The following is a 20,788-nucleotide window of genomic DNA, read 5'->3' as shown; positions in this document are numbered from 1 at the left end:
TTTGAAAGTGCTCGAGAAATACTCTTGACTGGACTTACGTCAACAGAAATAACCCGGTTTTGGTTTTTGCCTCAAGGTTCATTATTTTCTGCTCACAGGAAACGAGAGAGAGGACAAGAAGGTTTGGAGTCTGGTTGTGTAATTTGTGATTTGTGTCGCAGTGTTCAGGACACTGCGAGTTGAATCGCGAGTTAAAATTAAAGTGCCTCCACCACAAGACCCAAGAATTATGGGAAGAACTCAAAAAGTCAAGCGGTCCACTCACCCACCCACACACACACAAACACATGAGCAGACATACAGAGCAAAAACTAACATCTCATTTCCAAACCATGCCTAGTAATTTATTGCCGCTCGGCCTCAACTCTTCAGTCTTTTTTGGGGTTTTTTGGTGGGCTTCCCAACAAGTCGCAGGGATTTTCGACCACTGGGCCTCACAAGCAAGACAAACTCGCTTTACCAAGAGATGTTGGATGGGAAGCTATGAGAGAAAAAATATATATTAGGTGTCTCCCAGCCTCCCGTGTGAATGAAAATTTCACAAATTGGGATTGATTTGACTGTCTACTCAAGAAGATAATCCTAAATTGCTCAAATTAAGTTACGACAGAAGAACTTTCCACAAGTATTTGCTGAGTTGCTCAGTAACATGCAATTCACTGGCTTTCAAATCCTCCTACTACGTTCCAGATGTTGCGCAGTACATGTTCTCGCAGCTATTAAAAGCAGCGCATAGCAAACAAGCATTAGCGTCATCAAACCACAAGCCCCACCAAACACTCGGTATTGTGTCCTTCACATCGCATGAACTCGTACTCACCTTAGCGAGAAGAAGACTGAAGTGTTTTGACGGCAGTTATGTTCCCGGGATGCTGCGCGCCGGATGCCCTGTGATGCGACTGCAGACTCCTCTGGCCTTTAAATCGCTCCGCTTCTGCCAGCGGCCAATCAGAGCCGAGACTGTGATGTCATGAGGTTAACCGCTCCATGGTCCACCTCTTGTCTGTCTCCCCCCACCCCACTCTTCCTTTGGTTTGCGGTGCGGGGGCTAACGTGCGTACACACATACGGAGAATTAAATTAATCTAAGAAAATACACTGGCATGATGTAGATTTTTTAAAAAAACAGCAACAAGTGCTGTGACAATGATTCAACTTCCTTACAGACAGAAATATGTCTGACTGGGGTCTAGCCGGATAACGGAGCATTTACTGATTCATCGTAAACTGTCAGCTGACGAGAATAACCACATTGCCACGCCCTTCGGTGGGTTTGCACGTCGACCTCGCAGTGCAGAGGTCGTGACTTCCTGTGTGAAGTTGCCATGTTGTCCCCATGCCTGCGTTGGGTTTTCTCCGGGTACTCCGGTTTCCTCCCACATAACGGAGCATTTCCAGATTCATCGTAAACTGTCAGCTGACGAGAATAACCACATTGCCACGCCCTTCGGTGGGTTTGCACGTCGACCTCACAGTGCAGAGGTCGTGAGTTCCTCTGTGGGGTTGCCATGTTGTCCCTATGCCTGCGTTGGGTTTTCTCCGGGTACTCCGGTTTCCTCCCACATAACGGAGCATTTCCAGATTCATCGTAAACTGTCAGCTGACGAGAATAACCACATTGCCACGCCCTTCGGTTGGTTTGCACGTCGACCTCACAGTGCAGAGGTCGTGACTTCCTGTGTGGAGTTGCCATGTTGTCCCCATGCCTGCGTTGGGTTTTCTCCGGGTACTCCGGTTTCCTCCCACATTCCAAAAACATGCACGGCAGACTTACGGAACACTCGAAATTGTCCCGAGGTGTGAGTGTGAGCGCGAACGGATGTTCGTCTCTGTGTGCCCTGCGATTGGCTGGCGACCGGTTCAGGGTGCCCCCTTTGCCCGCTGCTGGGGCGACATGGAGAAAGTGACACAGGCATAGCGAAGATTGATGACAGAAATATCAACACTTCAGTCCAATAAGTGTCATCATTACCGCCTCTCAAAACCTTCCGTGACGATTGGATGGGCGGGTGATGTTTTTCTTGAGTCTGGTCTGGCTACGTCGTCTCACTTCTTGTTTCCATGAAGTCACATTGGTCTGGTCGTCAGTTTTATTTTCGACACAATGACATTTCGTGAACGGGAGGACGACAGTTCGCAGTTCGTACCTGTCGTAGTTGTTTTTTTTGTTTACCCCTTGCCATCTTCCGGGTTGCGAGCTCGGCTGTTTTCTGTTTAAGTTCCGCTGCAAGTCGCATTTGTGCCATGTTTTTTAATTATTTGCTTTTTTTTTCTTTTGTCATGCTGCACTCATGTTCCCATTTGGGTAATGCCATTGGTGGGTGGACGCTGGAGTGCGGTTGAGGGTGGAGGGATAGAGCCTGACTCTTTTGTGTTGTGATTAATCAGCTGACGGTCTGCTTTTCCTGACTGTTGCCGTTTCCAGGAAGGAACAAAGCAATACGCATGTTTCATGATCACATGTCCTTCATAGTTTTTCTCCAATTAACGTTAAAATGGGCGGCCCGGTAGTCCAGTGGTTAGCACGTCGGCTTCACAGTGCAGAGGTACCGGGTTCGATTCCAGCTCCGGCCTCCCTGTGTGGAGTTTGCATGTTCTCCCCGGGCCTGCGTGGGTTTTCTCCGGGTGCTCCGGTTTCCTCCCACGTTCCAAAAATTTGCATGGCAGGCTGATTGAACACTCTAAATTGTCCCTGAGTGTGAGTGCGAATGGTTGTTCGTTTCTGTGTGCCCTGCGATTGGCTGGCAACCGATTCAGGGTGTCCCCCGCCTACTGCCCGGAGACAGCTGGGATGGGCTCCAGCACCCCCCGCGACCCTAGTGAGGATCAAGCGGCTCGGAAGATGAATGAATGAATGAATGAATGAATGAATAACGTTAAAATGATTGCGTTGACATGACCTTCAATACCAACATTCAAAACGAAATTGTCTTTTGCATATGTTTCGACCTTATCCACAACTATACACATTACACAAAAGGTTTTAGGGGATTTTTCTTTTTTTTTTTTTAATCAGAACTGATGAACGGTGTTCTCCCGCATTTCATGACTAGACTTAATAACCAAGGACTGATAATCGGTCCTCCGCTCTCCGTCCACTAACCCGTTCTTAGCATTGCCCCTGTTTGATACTTGCAATAGGAGACATCTCGGAGGAAGTTGTACAGACGGGAGGCGCCGTTATTTTGAAAGCTTTGGGGCGGTAGGAAGATGCTTGCGTGAAACACCCTCCACACGTTGGCGAGCATGTCAAAGGCTCTTCGCAACCTTACGTGCCCCCTTCATCCCGGGATGTTTGCGATGCGGCGACAATCCGATCTGCAAACGGTGTTCTTTTCGGATAAAGTACTGTATAAGATAAGATAAGATAAGATATCCTTTATTTGTCCCACACTGGGGAAATTTCAGCCTCCAGCAGCAAGAATGTAGGTAGAAAGGATACAGAAGAAAAAAAAACAACAAACACCGTTCACTTAAGTGCAATATAAACACAAAATGGATTTAAAAAATGGCACGATTGCGTTTGGTTGGCAATGCAGTTTGTCTCACCAGGGTGTGTTCTTCATAGCTGTGGCTGCGAGTGCATGTTTGCCAGCAGGATTTTTGGGTGGAAAATGTGGATTTGTTTTTTTGCACAGTTTAGCAATTACGGAGAACTAAGACGCTGCAAACTCACCGGAGTAAAGTTATTGTAGTGACTAAGGTTGACGAAAACACACATGCGCCAATATTTTTTTTTTCAGTGGGAGTGCAATGAAAACAAACAGCGAGTCAACGCCGATGTCATTTGATTGTGCAAGTGATCCGTGTTGCAGGGGAAGAAATGCCGGATTAAAATGTGAAATAATAATCAAGAAGTCATGTGCTGTTTGTACTGTACATTGTATATTTAAAAAAAACAAGTCAAGAGTATTTCTCGAGCACTTTCAAACAGCCATCGCTTGCATACAAAGTGCTGTACATGGAGCGATTTAACATACACAATAAACAGTAAGACGAAATGGTAATAAAGGCGGTAGAAAGCACCAATCAGTAAAATCAAGAACAAACAATGCGCAAAGTGAATTGCGGCTGGCGCCACGTGTCATCCAAACTATTTTTATTTGAGGGTGTGGCTGCAGAGGGGCTGCACGGGTTATTTGCGTCTGGAAGAATGGCCGCTGCGGTCGTGTTGTGGTTCGACACTAACCAGACTTTTACACGCTCGAGAAAAGAAAGAAGCGACGAGGACGGGAAAGAGAAGAAAAGCCAAATGACTTCCCCTAACAACATTCAAATGATTCGCCGAGTTTCTTTACAGCTTGTCCTCATGAGGGTCACTGGTGAGTGGGAGCCTATCACAGCGTTTCCCTGCACTGGTCCTGGCGACCACCATGACCAAAATGGTCTGAAGAGCGTTTTTTAAATATTTTTTTTAATCAAACCTCTATGGCAGGGGTGTCCAAACTTTTTGCCAAGGGGGCCAGATTTTATGTGGTAAAATGTCGGGGGGGCCGACCTTGGCTGACATTCTTTACATTGAACAACAATATTGTTCAACAAATTTTAGTAAGCCAGTCTGTTTCACATTTCCATTTTTATTTTAAATTCAACAATCTTAAGAATTTCTTTTGGTTCATTTGAAACAGGAATTTGAAATATGACATATCAGTCAATATAAACACGGAGCGATGTCTTGTTAACTCGTGAGTGATGCCCTCTAGTGTCTAAATGCTATTACTCATTTAGTGAATGCTATTACTCATTTAGCCACTAGAGGGAAGCAGTACTCTATGAAACATCACTCACCAGTTGACGAGACCTCAGTCAATGCAACACGTGTTCCATTGCGCCCAACCTGCGGGCCAGACGGCACTGACTTTATGACGGGGGCCGAGGGCCGGATGAAATTCGACCGCGGGCCGGATTTGGCCCGCGGGCCGGACTTTGGACACGCCTGCTCTATGGAGTAGGCTCCATACTTAAATCTGATCTGCGTCATCTATACTGAAGTAGGTTTACTTTTTGTCGATGCCCTTAACTTAATTGGGCAGAAATCTGTCTCAAGTGTGCTTGTTTTCACAAACGAAAGCCTCACTCACACAATCCTGATCTCATTCGAGCCGTTTGCTTTGTGGAGCTGTTCTGGGAAATAACCGGAAACCACCATGACACTTGGGGACTTACCCCGAATGGTCAGCGTACTGTCCCGTGGTTTGAGATGCTTATACCGTTTCATGAACAGATCATCCAAGCTCAGAAGAAAAAATAATAATAATAATAAAGTCAAGTCACCGACCACAATCCAACCGAGTGGAATCAGTCAAATCAGCAGACATGATGAGAGCAAAAACAATATGTTATTCTTGAATTTGTGAAGATCCAACTTCCATTTGTCTATAAGTGTAGATCCATGTGTTTTTCACAAATATTGTTGCAGTCAGCATTCTTGATTTAGTTTTTTATCGCAGTCCTAAATTAAACATTGTTTCATCGCAATTTTACTTCATGGACGTCCCACTGTGCGTATCTGTCAAATTTTGTCCAGACGCGGAGATGTTCTGCAACTTTATCCAGCATACGGTTTTAAACATGGTCTTCCTTTACATACGAGAGCATGTGATTACATGCCTACGCACGTATGTTCCAGCTCTAATTGGGCAAACATTTTTGCAAAAGTAGCCAGTTGAGAACTAACACTCATGTGGCTCTCATCGGATCGGTCAAATGTAATTACAGATCAGCACAAAAGTCAAGGCTGACACTCCCAGAGAAGGGGGGGGGGGGCAAGGAAATGACCTTATATGGCCACTTCCTTTGGGTAACTCCGGGTCCTGAAGAGCACCTTTGTGACCCCCCCAACAACCTTTCTAAACATGCTGAAAGAAAAAAACAACAACAATTGAAAAGAGAACAAAGCATGACAAAGATGTAAGAAGTTCTGGCAGGTTACGTGGCTTTGTACCGTCTTCAACCCCTCTCAGTACTGATTTAACAACATGAAGTGGCCTGGCACTTCTCAAAAATGTGTACAATGACTCACTTTTATTTAAACCGCTGGTCTACTCCCAAAACTGCTGATTTTGTCAATTGGTCACGACCCCACACTCATCTTTTGCTTTAAAAATGCCACTCTTCACCTGTGGTGTAGCCAATAATTGCTTGTTTCATAACACTGTAATGTTACATAACTGACGACAGCCGGCGTGTCTTTTCTTTGAAACAAACACACACACACACACACACACACAAAGTAAAAGCACAAAAACGTTCCGGTCAAGCTGCCACAGATTCTTACTTTGGTGAGCCGAGAGTGAGAGCTAAAAATACACACGAAATGTCTGAACCTGGGAACAGTCAGCTGCAGGACTGCCACATACTATGCTGTATGTCTTTCTCCAGTGTGTGTGTGTGTGTCCTTAATTACGATGACATGGGAAAGGAATAAATGATTTTTTAAAAATTTTATTTTATTTATAACATGCAAAGAATAATGAGTACTATAGCTCTCCATATCTTGAGAGTGTCCTGACGAAGGTTATATTTCTTAGCAGTTACTGAGATACTGTCTGTCCTAAATGGAATTTTGTGTGGACACCCTGCAATATCGAAACATTATCACTAGATGTCGCCAAATTTTACTTTAAAATACCGTCTTCATTGGGCTTAGTTTGCGCTGTACAGATTACAGAACTGACACGCTAGAGGGCAGCATCGTCCCTCAAGTGCAAATCGGCAGATGGTTATCGTAATTATACTTTTTTAAAATATCTATCTATCTATCTATCTATCTATCTATCTATCTATCTATCTATCTATCTATCTATCTATCTATCTATCTATCTATCTATCTATCTATCTATCTATCTATCTATCGTATTGTTTTGTGTTTTTTGTTATTGTAAAGTGTCCTTGGGTGTCTTGAAAGGCGCTTATAAATAAAATGTATTATTATTATTATTATTATCTATGTATCTATACACATACACACACAGACTGAAACACCAAGTAATTGATTGCATTTTCTTTCATCTGAGGGCAATTTTGAATGACCCATTAACCTACCGTGCATGTTTTTGGAATGTGGGAGGAAACCGCAGAGGAAAACCACCCAGGCACAGGGAAAAGATGTTAACTCCACAAGAGTTGGCCGGAGCCGGGGATTTGAACACGGGACCTCCGCACTGTGAGGTGGGTGTGCCAACCGGTCGTCTCCGTGCTGCTGTGCCACGTTGTATACGTCATAGTCAAAAATCCATCCCTGTTCGACGGCCGCTTGACCTCACAGGTCGCAGGCAAGTTGGATCTTTTAGCTGCTGACTTTGGCTGAGAGGCCGGCTACACCCTTTCCTGCTCGCCAGCCACGCTCACATTTATACCCAAAGGCAAACGACAGTCTTCAATGAAGCGAGCGTGCGTGTTTTGGGAATGTGGGAGGAATCCACGGAAGCAGTGGGAGAACATGCAAAGTCCACACAGTAAGGCCATAGTCCACATTGGAGTCTGGAAGACTCCAATCGCCTACTGAATCATATCGGTCAGCAACATCTCGATAAAATGGCATCACTTTGCCGAAGCAGGAAGTGAATGCGCAAAATATGGTGATTATGCATGCGGTCATAACAATTATCTTAATTGAATAAGGAAAATGAATGGTAGAGGGGGGTCTTTGAATGCAGCAAAGAAAAAAAACAAACAAACCCAACAGACAAGGAAGGCATGAGTCAGAGAGTCCGCTCATTGTCGCTGTTGTGGTTTGACAGGTTTCCTGCCACTGCTAAAAATGGTGCAGCGTGTTGTTCTCTGTGAGAGTGCGAGAAGCGTGGGTTGAGAACCGACGCGTCAACGTTTCTGTCAGGAAACAGCAATATCCCCCTCACCAGAAACAAAAACATACACATTTGTTTTTTCCCCTCACCAAACCCAAATAAAATGTTCAACTTCATTTTGCGTTTAAATGCAGAAGTTGCAAACCGAGCATTGACAATATTAAAGGCCAAAGAGCAGAATCCGCTGCTTTGAGTAAATCCTGGACTCAGGTACGATTTTATTCTCTGTAGCGGGCTCTTGTAGACGCTTCTTCCACCCATGGCAGTATATAACAGCCAGGGGGGGGGGGGTGATTATAAAATATAATAAAGATGCTAATAAGCGGCGGCCCGGTAGTCCAGTGGTTAGCACGTCGGCTTCACAGTGCAGACGTGCCGGGTTCGATTCCAGCTCCGGCCTCCCTGTGTGGAGTTTGCATGTTCTCCCCGGGCCTGCGTGGGTTTTCTCCGGGTGCTCCGGTTTCCTCCCACATTCCAAAAACATGCGTGGCAGGCTGATTGAACACTCTAAATTGTCCCTAGGTGTGAGTGTGAGTGCGAATGGTTGTTCGTCTCTGTGTGCCCTGCGATTGGCTGGCAACCGATTCAGGAAATCCCCCGCCCACTGCCCGAAGACAGCTGGGATAGGCTCCAGCACCCCCTGCGACCCTAGTGAGGATCAAGCGGCTCGGAAGATGAATGAATGAATGAATGAATGCTAATAAGCATAACAATGTATTCAATAAATTGATTTTGACAATGACTTAAAGGGCTCGACGCACATTGTTGTCATATTGATGGCGGAAATACCATCCAGCAAAATTGCATGACACCGCCGGCGCCACAACTTAGATCTGCTTTTAGCCGCTCTAAAAAACGGAGTCAACTTTCTGCCACCAAATTGCAATTCAAAGAAAACGCCCCTACGTCCGCTCGGAGGCCAGCATGGCATAGCGAGCTCTGCCAAATTTCAAAACACGCTCCACTAAACTTGACCCAACATGAAAAACAAGATTGTTGGTTACGCTGCCTATGCACAATAGAGCAAGAATATGACCCCCCCCCCCTCACAAAAAAAATGCAAAGGCACAAATAAGTGTCGTCTGTTCGATGTGTGAGTGCAGGCCAGAGTGGAAAACGGTAAAGGGTTAATCGTGCCAAAGTAGAGTACAGGAAAAGAAACGGCCAAGGGGGGGGGGGGGGGGCGTGTGCCCTCAGTTCCTCTTCCAAAACCACAATCTTATTTGTTTTATCTCCAGCTGCCTGAATTTCTATCATGCCTGAAAGCCTCCCATTGAGTTCCGCCTAAAGTGTTGATTTTCATTCTGTGTTTGGTTAAGGTTTCATTTTCAGCCTCTATAAAGCTGCGGACCGCCGGTCACGTTCACCTTTTCTTCTTTCTGTGCCCGTCATCTTGAATTCAGTTTTAAAAACCCCGGTGGCGTCGCCACATGCTTTTGCGTTTACCCAAATGTTAGTTTTCACTGACTCTAGTTTCTATTTCAGTCTTTGCAACTTTCAACGAGACGCTACTAAGGAAAAACAACCCATGTGTGAAAGAATCATTTGCAGTTGCAGTTGTGGAGGGAGTTGGAGAAATATTTGCATACATTGCGTAAAAATGCAGATGAATCGTTGAAATTGAGGTTGCCCCTACTTTGGATTAGCCTCAAGTGAATTCATCCATCCATCCATCCATCCATCCATCCATCCATCCATCCATCCATCCATCCATCCATCCATCATCTACCGCTTATCCGGGGCCGGGTCGCGTGGGCAACAGCTTTAGCAGGGAAGCCCAGACTTCCCTCTCCCTAGCTACTTCTTCCAGCTCTCCCCGGGGGATCCCGAGTCGTTCCCAGGCAAGCTGGGTGACATAGTCTCTCCAGCGTGTCCTGGGTCTTCCTCGAGGTCTCCTCCCGGTGGGACATGCCCGGAACACCTCACCGGGGAGGCGCTCAGGAGGCATCCGAATCAGATGCCCAAGCCACCTCAAGTGGGCTTCAAGTGAATTGAAATGTTCAATTTGATCCGTTTTTGAAGTGCTTCATTAAAAAAAAATAAAAATGGTCATGATGGGTGGGGGGGGGGGGGTAAGCTGTAAATAACGTCATGACAATTTTATGTACATGAAGGAGACAATTTTGCATTGGTTCTCAAAGATTTTTTTTCACCCTCTGATAGAATAAGTAAAAGTCGTCTGTCCCCCAATTTGGGACTAGAAATGTCATCGCAACCTAATCCATTTATATCCACTGTTTAAATTTGAGATCCGGTGTGATTCAACTTGAGGCTCCTCGGGTGGGTGTTTCTGACATAATGACTGACCAGATGTTTGAGGGAGTTTTCTCGACAGAGGAAGCAAATTCAGAGTCCGGGCTGCTGTCAAAGCAGCAGCACCCTTGCAACTCGGGATTTTTCTTTTTTTTTTTTTTTTTGCTGCTGTCATTGTTTTGAAGCATTGAAATGAAAAGCGTCGTTCTTTTTGCCTGGGCGGAATGGAGGCAAATGCCCTAATAACGCCGTGCACAGAAGCTTCGAAAAGCCGCGTCAGGAAAGTGATCTGGACTGCGGGACCGAAAGCTGCAATGCCGCTCGACTGACGCCACACTCGATGGGTGAGTTTCCTCCCAAATTGCAGACCGGTTGAGCGCAATAAGGATTTTTATACGTTCGTTTTGCATTTGCTATTGAGCGGTTTGTGCGTCAATGGACCTTTCTTCGGGTTCTTTTGCTCCTTCGATAAATGTTGGGGTAAGCTCTTTGCAGGGTCCGAATAATCATCAAAATGTTATGAATGCAATTCATTTTTTTGGGGGGGGGGGGGCGTTGAATCAACTAAATTTTATTTTGTCAAGTGGCTGCACTTAATGGAATCGTCTGGATTTGCATGCATATTATTTATCAAGTGTATCTGGATGCTGATGATTTTATTTTGTGCAACCGCTTAATGAAATAAAATTGAATAAAGCTCAACATGCCTTTATTTTATGTTTATTATTATTATTTTATTTTATTTTTTTACTGTTTTGCTCCTCATTGTTTGCCCGTGTCCCCTTTTCTTGCGAACAATGTCTTCCGGTGTTTAGCCTTGCAATTGTTTTCTTCTCGACAACTTCACTGAGCAATGACAGCTTCTCAAACGCTAAAGATGCGACCCGACGCTGATCATCTTTGCATCAAACAAAACTCAATGCAGCTCTGCTTACCTCTCGGCTTCCACGTGATTGTCATTCACCCTTTTGCAGTTAGCCCGAAAATGAAAGCACCAAGCTGTACAGTATATCCAAACTCAGCCGCACATACACATACACACCGAGAGGGAAATTAGCCTGAAATGTGTTTTCACAATCTTAGACGAGACAGATGTGTGACCACATCGGCTAAACCGGGGGTTGCCACACCGGGTGTCTTCATATGAGACATCATCTGAAACGGGCCACCCAGTCGAGTGCACAGATGAGTTACTCCGAATCTATCTCAGGGACCTTCAGCTGAGTTTTTCTCTGCATTTTGTTACATTCTAAGTCAAGACAAATAAAAGCAGACAGTGAATTGGTGCAAACGGGTTTACTGATGACACTGTTGACAGAAAAATGTCTTTTGTGGGACAGTGGTAGAGAGAAGCAAACAACAATTCCCGGATGGTGGCCCACATTCTCACCAGAGCTATCATCCATTTAGCACGTGCTTGGTTAACGGCGGAAATGTCAAAGACCGGATATCCAGACTCATCTCTTCAGCTCCGTTTGCAACATCCTGCCCAGTTTGTTTTAATGTAGCTTTTCCAATAGTTCTTTCTGAAATATTAAGAATCATCATCATAGTGATAATAGTAATATGTGGCATGAACACCGTTATGCTTTGTCACGTAAGTCTACGGATGGAATGAACGAAGGCAAGCGCTGCGGTTTATGAGCGTCACAATTGGCAGCATTGAAAAGAGGTTCTGGTGGTTATTAGGTGCCACACGAAGAAAGAAAGTCACTTCTGACAACTTATGGCGACTGTCTACTTTCAACGGAACTTAAAGTCACGAACTGAAAAAAAAAAATTAAATAAAGTCGTCATTTTGAAAGCAGGTTGACACGGAAGGCATTTCAGTTAAAATCGATGCCGGTGACGCCGTCTGCCCGTGCTGCCGTGTTGCTAGCCGGCAGACAAAACGTCTTGCGGTTTCAGACTAAAGTGGATGTGTCACTTACTGTAACAGGAAGCATTGTCACTCTCGAATGTCGGAGACGCACATGTCAGTGTATCCGCTGCTATGTGTATTAATATCTACTATTATCGACCGTATTTCGTATCTTTATTGTAATCCCGACTGTCGTTCCGTGCAATTAGTTTTTATGGGTGTTTATTTGTTAAAAAGAAAATATTTCCATAAAGCTGGCCTTATTCAGCACTTGTATATTTTCTATTTATTTTTAATGAACCATGTTTTATACTAAATGTGTCATTTGCGGTCTATTGTGTCACTCGCCTGACTTCCGTGCAGGTGGTGTGGGTTCAGTTCCCACGCAGTGACAGTGTGAATGATTCGTTTACAGAAGCCGCGATGAACACAATGGTGTGTACCCTGTGATTGACTGGCAACCAGTCCGGTGCTGTTTTTCAGCCAAAGTATGATGGCTAAGGACTGGTCACTAGCAGGACACATACTGTACATCTACCGTATAGAAAAGCGACCAGTCATACTCTCATTCACATCTATGAACAATTTAGAGTCTTCAATTTACGTGCACCGTTTTGAGCCATGTTACTGCCCATAATATTGAATTTGTTTCCACTATTTTGTTCTTATTTTCTTTTGTTCAATTGTTCTATTTCACTTAGACTTCCTCCAAACAAAAGTATTTCCCAACTTCAGACTTCAGGTGAGCCGTGATTGGTCGTTACCTGAGCCCTGAGCGCCTGCAATGTTATTTTCAGTCGACAGCAAGTGGCAAAATGGCCGCCCCCTGAGAAGGCTAAAAGCGGTTGGATTTTGCTGCTGAACTCCACAAATAGTGGAAACATATTATTTTCAAGAAAATCTGGGGATTAACCTCCCCCTTTATCAACTCCGTTTGTACTTTGCTGAGTCTTAACACAGGTCTTGTCATTCATGCCCGCTTCCTTCGGCCTCTTTTCTCTTGTTAACTATATTTTAAAATTGGCAGCGTCGGGGAGGATGTTGGTGAGTACAAAACTCACATCAGACTGAATGTTGTGAGATGTGAAAAAGCTTCACTGAGGGAAAATATGTTCTTGTATGATCGGGAAATCCAAAACAGAACCACCATGAAAGGCTTTGACGGGGTCAAAGGTCACTCGTGGCACACGTGTACTCTGGCCCCACACTATACTTCTATGGCCAGTTACCTGAAAGGAGCAGCCATTTTCATTGTCGACCGTTTTATGGACTGCCAAGGATGGAAAGTCCCCCCCCCCCCCCCGGCCCCCATCTTTTTTCAGTTCCTTTGTGTGCACACGAAGAGCATGTTTGTGCAGAGGTGCGGGTTCTTTCCGTGAACCAATCGCATTGCGGCTGACACAAGGCAGGAAGGAAAACGCTTCGTGCAGCCAACCAATCACAACGAAACCACTGCAGGAAGTGAGGGACAGACTATGAAGACTTCAAACCCACTCCGCAGAATTAAAAGAAGACACAACTGATTGTTCTTCCTACTTTGACCTTCTGTACGTCCACCATTGGCAACCTGGTCTACTTTTTCTGTCTCTTCTCTCAAAACGGACGCCCCCCCCAACTCTTGCTATTTTCCACGAGATATTCGACCACCACCAAACTTTGTGAGGTAAAAAAAAACAAAACAAATCATGCTGCACTGGGATTTGCTACCACCGGCATGTATGTTCCATCTATGAGGAAGTCCGCTCTGTGGAGCTCCAAGTCCAGCCCCAGGATGTGTTTTCCAGAACAGCGGGATGTCATGTAAGTGGGGACCTTTCTTTACTAGAGTGTATATACAAGGCATATACGCACAAAAGTTGTGTACAATATACCATAGGAAGTTTTTTTGAAATGGGTGTCGTTTTTGTGGCATCTATCTTCACCGATGTCAGTTTCTGTGACCACTGAAGGTGTTTCAGTCAGATGCTGCTTATTTCCTCCTGATACCGTTATCTGTTTGAGATAAGACTCCACGCCAAGTCGGTTGTTGCTAGGCTAATGGTTTGTGTGAGAAAATGGGCCATTTCCAGGAAGTGTTTTAGATTCGACCCTCTGTCAGCGGGGGGAGTATGGGCGTGGGATCTTATTTGTCTTCCGGCCTCGTGCTCGTTCTCTTGACCCTCAGAATTTGCTTCGATATGTATTAGTTTCACTTTTTGGTGTGGCGGCAGTTGATGACCGGATTATGCGTTCTGCTTTTTCTGATAAATGTTTATAAGACAACTTGAGGATTTGTGCTTCCTTTTAGCATTATGTAATACGTATACATCAAAATGCATGTTTGAAAATAAGGCATTCGACTTGGCAACCTGACTTGAGTGTCCAGATTCCTTTTTTTTTTTTTTTGCCTGTGAATAATCTAAAATGGTCTTATCGAAAGCATTATGCTGATTATTAATGCACCACATCCTCTGAGCAGAGGAAGTGACCTCGTCTGTCACCTCAGAATGCATTGGGCAAAAAACAACAAAAAGAAAATTATGCCTTCATTTCTCAAAATGGAGGTTGCATTGTGATTCAATGAAATGCAACCAAATTTGTCAGGAGAGGACTCAACTGTGTAGATGAGCAGTTCGCACCAGAAGCATTCATTCATTCATCTTCCGAGCCGCTTGATCCTCACTAGGGTCGCAGGGCGTGCTGGAGCCTATCCCAGCTGTCTTTGGGCAGTAGGCGGGGGACACCCTGAATCGGTCGCCAGCCAATCGCAGGGCACACAGAAACGAACAACCATTCGCACTCACACCTAGGGACAATTTAAAGTGTTCAATCAGCCTGCCACGCATGTTTTTGGAATGTGGGAGGAAACCGGAGCACCCGGAGAAAACCCACGCAGGCCCGGGGAGAACATGCAAACTCCACACAGGGAGGCCGGAGCTGGAATCGAACCCGGTACCTCTGCACTGTGAAGCCCACGTGCTAACCACTGGACTACCGGGCCGCCGCACCAGAAGCAAATCACACATATCTTCTGTCTGTTTGCTTCCAGTCGCTCCACCCTAATGATGGATCGGCTTTTTTTTTCATCTTTTATCTGCATTCCTTTTCAGCTGCCGTGCCTATCATTCCTGAGGCTTGACTCAGTGTTTCACTTTTAGCGCCAAAAGTTGTCAGCGTTCCACACAAGCCTTCTATAGTGGTATCACAAAAAAAAAAAAAAAGCAAAACGCAATGATGATTTTCATCCCTCATATTTGCTAACGCCTCACATGATGTCACATGGGATGGTTTGAAATATTTATTGTAAAGTTCTGTTCGGTGTCAGCGACAGGGAGGAGATGGCGTCATTCTTAGGCCACAAATCATCATCCGCCATTTAGCCTCCGGGGTCTGCTGATAAACTGGAAGTTACCCGTAAACTCCTTTGAGGATGAAGGGTTGGACTTGCGGTGTTTATTTTAAACACGAAGGCACTCGCCAGACTCACACACACACAATTGCACACACACTGACTGGTTGGCGTGTTGAAGCCAAGGCACTATCTCGCTTAAGGTGTGTGAGGGAGGGCACGCGTGAGAAAAGTTTTCCAGTAGAGGAGAAATTGAACTATGTCAACCTCAAGACAGGAAGAGGAAAACCAACCGAGTGAATTTCATCGGGATCCATTCAAAGGTCCTGCCGTCAAACTGCTGCCCAGCGTTGGCGTACAGGCGGTCGCCTCTACTGTCCAAAAAGACGGCGATGCGGTGAAGAGCATCAAAACAAAAGTCGACTTGAGGTAGGCGGCAAACAGAACGGGTCGTAGCTTCTCACGTGGTGCAAAGGAAGGTCTGATATCGTTGCACGTGGCATTCATACGGCGGCAAGAAGGTAGCGCCGATCAGATATACGGAAGCCGACATTTTATGTCCGTGACTTGAATTGAAAGAAGCTTAATGATGTCATGGTTATTGCAGCAAGGGAGGAATTTACTCCATCCACTTTTTCTTTTCTCCGTTTGACTCACCAAAAATAGTACATTGCGTTTGTGTCACACGTGGTGATGTCGGGTTCCACTTGTTTTGCACGGAACTGATTTTGTTTGCTCCGGGAGTGAGCCCAACGTTGCCATCTACTGACCACTTTTGCCAGAGCACATATTCCCCAGAGCAGGAACTGACGCTCCACCATTTCATTTCTTTTTGAGCCGAGGGATGCGCTTACCGGCTGCGAAACTACTTTAAATATTCCATTGCTCACTACGATTTGTCTTTGTGTCCTCCTTTCACTTCCTAACCTGTGGTTCCCTTTCACTGGCATTCATCCTCGACTTCCCTTTCCTTTTCATGCAGAACCATGTCATCTCTGGAGGTGTGTTGGCCAGTGCCGATGCGAGCCATTGGCGCACAGAACCTCCTCACTATGCCCGGAGGAGTTTCCATCGCAGGATACCTCCACAAGAAGGGAGCCAGCCAATTGAGTCTCTTGAGATGTGAGTCAATCATCTAATTTCGAGATAGACGTGTGGAGATGTTGCGCTTGAAGCGCCAGGAGTCAAAACGAGTCAAATCACCAATTTACTCTCCGATTGACCAAAAACAAGAACAGATCTGTGTTCCTTGCCTTTGTAACCTAGCAACCAGAACCACTCCTTTTTAAGAAGCGGGAGTCGCTACTCTCCATCCATCAATTTCCCAAGCGTTGGGCATGAAAATCAAGATGTGGCAGCATTTCCTCCATCAACGGAAGTAGACCCCCATGGGGCATGGTTAGCCCTTGGCGGTATCACAAATCGGTGGTGCGTTAGCAGCGTCAAAGGACACTATTTTCATTCCCAGTGCAAGGGCCTAACTGCAGGCATGGGCGGAGTTTTCTTTCTTTAGGTATTTTGCTCTAACTTTGCACAGGTATCGTTGGGCGTAACGGGGCATTTGTCGTTGTGGGATGTCATTTCCGGTCCAGTCGTAACAGCATCCGTCATTTGCATCAAAATCTGGGCCGTCGGAGCGCAGTATGCCGTAACATGACATTGCGATACCAGAAATAGACTCACTGGGGTCCGTTCATGCCATTGGCAGGTAAACTGCAAGATCTCCCCTTGCGGATGATTTAGTGGGCAATTGAAGTCCGCCTTGATTGCAACAACGATCTGTAATATCAAACGTTCTGAGAGAGTTCCAATAACATTATGATTTTGTGTTGGAATTACACAAAGAGATTGCCAACTGTGCTAATATCTACCTCAAATTTCTACTTGTGTACCTTATGTGACCAGTGAGTGATGACAGTACTTTTTGCTTTTCTTTTCAGGGCCGTTGAGGTACATCATCATCCACAAGGGCTGCGTGTACTACTTTAAAAGTAGTACGTCTCCTGCACCACAAGGAGCATTCTCTCTTAATGGTTACAACAGGTCAGCAGTTGTGTTTTTTTTTAAATTCTGATCGAGAGCTGCTCAAATTTCTATCCGAGTTTTTTAAAAAATACATTTCGTGCGACGCTATGTTTATCTCCGCCCACAGAGTGATGAGAGCGGCAGAGGAGACGACGTCTAACAATGTTTTTCCATTTAAGATGATCCACTTCAGTAAAAAACACAGGACGTGGTTTTTCTCTGCAGCGAGTGAAGACGAGAGGCGGGTAGGAACAATCACACCCACACGTTGTCGCTTTGTAACGCCGCATGAATAGTTGTGATGTTGCGATGAACGAGGTCAACACTCAGACTGCAAATATATATATTTTATGCTGTGATGCAGAGATGGATGCGATCCTTGCGACGGGAGATTGATCATTATAATGACAGAAAAGAGTCCCAGATTCCGAGGTGACCCGATTATATACCCATTCCGATTCTCCAAGACAGAGCCGGGGATCGTTGTTTCGTTTGCTTTTTTGCATCGAATAATTGAGTGAGAGCATTGTCGTTGTCGCCGCAGTGACTCCGATTCGGATGCAGACAGTTTCTACGGGACCATCGAGAGGCCTTTGGATATCAAACACCCAATCAATAATGAAGACGCTGGTAAGCCGTGCGGAGGAAATTGATTTCGGATGAATTTGCCGCTGAGCTCCTCAACCCTCCTGCAAGTAGAATATGGTGAGGATGATGATGAGGACGACGCTGAGGCAGACTATCTGAAGCCAGACGCTGACAGTTTCCCGGCATGTAAAAGTAAACCAAGTAAGCACAACTCCAAACACGCATGTCCACGTTGGGGTCCACATGCAATTGTAAAAGCAAAATTTAAAGTTCATCATCACGCTAAATTGAACCGTCTCTCGACTTTGCCATTTGACAGTAACAGGTCCTTAAAGAACGAAAATAGCTGCTTGAAAATGTTGGTTCTGCTTCCACAGGTCGACCCACCGGGCCTCCGCCTTCTTACCCGCCTCCTCCCGTTCCGATGATTCCTAGGCGGGATCGAGGATCCTGTTTAGACGTTCACAAGGACCTCCCACCTCCAGTCCCATCCCACAACAGATGCCAAAGTAGCGCAAACCTCAAAAAGACACCGACCTCGATGGCGACTCCCATTCTTAAGGACCCAAACAAGCTGCACAATCGCTCTTCTCTTATCCCTCCACCGCTTCCTCCACCCAATTCACAGCGGCCCCTTAAAAGTAGGGTGCAGTCTGCGGTTGGGCCGGGGCCTGACAGGAGACCCCAGAGGCCTTCCTCCGCTGGTTCGCTCCAATCCCCCACCAATTTGCCCATCTGCGACCAACTGGAAAACAGGATGCTCATTAGCGATTTCGATCATTGCTCTCGTGATGCCGGAAGTCTCCCGGTTCCTGGCAGCAACCACCTCACCAAGCCAAGCCGACCAGTGACCAACGCTGTGAATTTTCAAGGCCCGCCCCCGAAACCTCGAATGACTCAGGCACCCTGCGGCTACCCACCGGTACCCTGCCACCCACCTCGATCTCCGCTTCTTCAAACTGGATCGCGCAACCAGTGTCCAACACCTCCCCCAGTCAAACCTCCACTGCCTTTGACCAAGCCCAGGCAGCCGGGCACGCCCCTCCAGTAAGTTTCACTCGCATACACATTCTGGCAATAATTCGGGAATATTCTTATAAAAGTGATGCTTTGCCGTCTTGTTTCGATTAGAATGTATTTTTGGCGATAGCAGTCCTGCTATTTGAAATGTGTCTTCCCACCAGAAGAGCAGCCCCAGAAGGTCAAAGTTTCCGTTTATCGGGAGACAAGACTGCTACGGCGTTGAAGAAGAAACGAGACTTGAGCAAGTGCACTGAAGGCGACGCTTCCGATGAGGACTACGATGATGTAAGAAAGATTGCAAACGAGTTCTGATTTATTTCCAATCATGACACTTGAATTACCGTGAGCATGAACACAATACCCTGTTGGCAACACTTGATTACTATTTCACACCAAGTAATGAGGAGCTCATTTCAAATATATTTAACAAATTCATTTTCTTTGCAGATATATCTGCCAAAATCTGTTTTCATTGACTCGACGGAAACCAGCTTTGTAGAGAAGTATGACACTGATATTTTGAACGATACTCAGACTTAGACGCATTGTAATATCGATTTAACAGTCTTATATCTTTTCATTTTGTGGACCAGCCTTTGATTCCTACATGAATGTAAACGCAACGCAATGTAAACTTTGCAAGACTGTATTTCTTCACGCTTTATTGCTTCCACTGCTAAAACCTGGTGACATTTGCTCCTATAGATTATTTAAGGAGAGCTCCGTCGTGCTGCAAGATGGTCTTTATGGCATCAGGAACTCTGGAACCAAAACCTCCAAGGTAAAAAAAAAAAAAAAAAAAAAGTTTGCATGTTCTCCCCGTGCCCAGTTTTCTCCGGGTACTTGGGGTCCACCCCCCCCCACCCCCCCATATTCCAAAAATATGCATTGCGCAATGATTGAACACTCTAAATTGGCCCTCAGTGAGTGTGAGCGTGCATGGTTGTTCATCTATGTGTGGCAACCATTCAGGGTGCGCCCCACCTACTGCCCAAAGAAAACCGGGCTAGGTTTCAGTACACCCCGCGACCCTTGTGGGGACGAAAGTGGATCATGGATGGATGGATAAATATTATGGCCAATTGTCAACAGTTGATGCTTTGATTTGATTGCGCAACCATGGTAACACCCTAACATCAATGTGTTCAGGTGCTGGTGGTATGGGATATCAGCATAGGCAAAGCCAGAAACTACCGGTTGTTTGAAGAGGTAGACATGTTCATATTTGACCATGACATCAGTATATGACATTTGAAATTCCACACTGAAAGTTCCCACTGTGTGAAACGCAGGCCGACCAGGTGTTTCTGGACTGCGACGTGACCTTCCCCACTCTTTCAACCCTGATCGAACACTACTACAGCCATCCTCTTCCTCACCAGGGCTCCCTTTGCCTGCAGAAGCCTTACTCCAAATAAGCATCACTTGAAGCAAAAGGGAGAGCTTGCAACGTTAAAATGTCGACCATAGCAAGGACACAAACCTGCCTTCAGTTCAGAATCGAATCGTTGCCATCGAGAGCTAAATATCACTCTCCTCAGTTGGGGGTCACACAACTGGCTGGTCCTCACTCTATATTTATATTTACTGTCCAGTACATGCAAATGTAAATAGGAATGTCATTTTCTACAACGTAAGAAATTTTAAATAAAACTGGGCCTGATGTCGTCTTTTCTTTTGTAAAGAAGTTGTTGAAATAAAGTCAAAATTATAGCCTTAAAAAAACTGCCATGTATTCATCGAGTGATTCATATTTGTTATGTTATATTATTATAAGTATTAAAACTATTATTAGACGAGTATGAGTGTTCATCCAAACAAGGTTGGATGTGTGCCACCACGCCAATCGGATGATGTCTCCAGATGATTGCAACCCACTTCAAGTGTCGCTGTCTGTGGTGC

The 20,788-nt window shown here is 45.4% G+C and overlaps 1 protein-coding gene across 7 annotated transcripts; it reads left to right on the top strand.

Annotated features, from left to right (window-relative positions):
* Positions 1–7,041: 7,041 nt before the first annotated feature.
* sh3bp2 (SH3-domain binding protein 2) lies at positions 7,042–20,599 on the top strand. Of its 7 annotated transcripts, none has more exons than XM_052051902.1 (13): positions 7,042–7,170; positions 16,233–16,372; positions 17,191–17,293; positions 17,403–17,520; positions 17,640–17,707; positions 17,820–17,905; positions 17,975–18,064; positions 18,241–18,910; positions 19,048–19,171; positions 19,334–19,389; positions 19,592–19,667; positions 20,036–20,095; positions 20,179–20,599. In XM_052051902.1, exons 2-13 carry the CDS (start codon positions 16,237–16,239, stop codon positions 20,302–20,304), a joined length of 1,713 nt encoding a protein of 570 aa, XP_051907862.1. In that variant the 5' UTR covers positions 7,042–7,170; positions 16,233–16,236; the 3' UTR covers positions 20,305–20,599. The 7 variants fall into 7 exon arrangements, with proteins under 7 accessions (XP_051907862.1, XP_051907861.1, XP_051907860.1 ...); XM_052051901.1 differs by lacking the exon at positions 7,042–7,170 and adding an exon at positions 10,214–10,405; XM_052051900.1 differs by lacking the exon at positions 7,042–7,170 and adding an exon at positions 12,860–13,722 and having other exon boundaries at positions 17,975–18,055.
* Positions 20,600–20,788: the final 189 nt, after the last annotated feature.

The sequence above is a fragment of the Hippocampus zosterae genome, chromosome 18 (genome assembly GCF_025434085.1).
Source record: "Hippocampus zosterae strain Florida chromosome 18, ASM2543408v3, whole genome shotgun sequence".
In the NCBI taxonomy this organism is placed as follows: Eukaryota; Metazoa; Chordata; class Actinopteri; order Syngnathiformes; family Syngnathidae; genus Hippocampus; species Hippocampus zosterae.
Note: the sequence above shows the minus strand (reverse complement) of the source record. Positions and strands in the feature narration are given on the sequence as shown.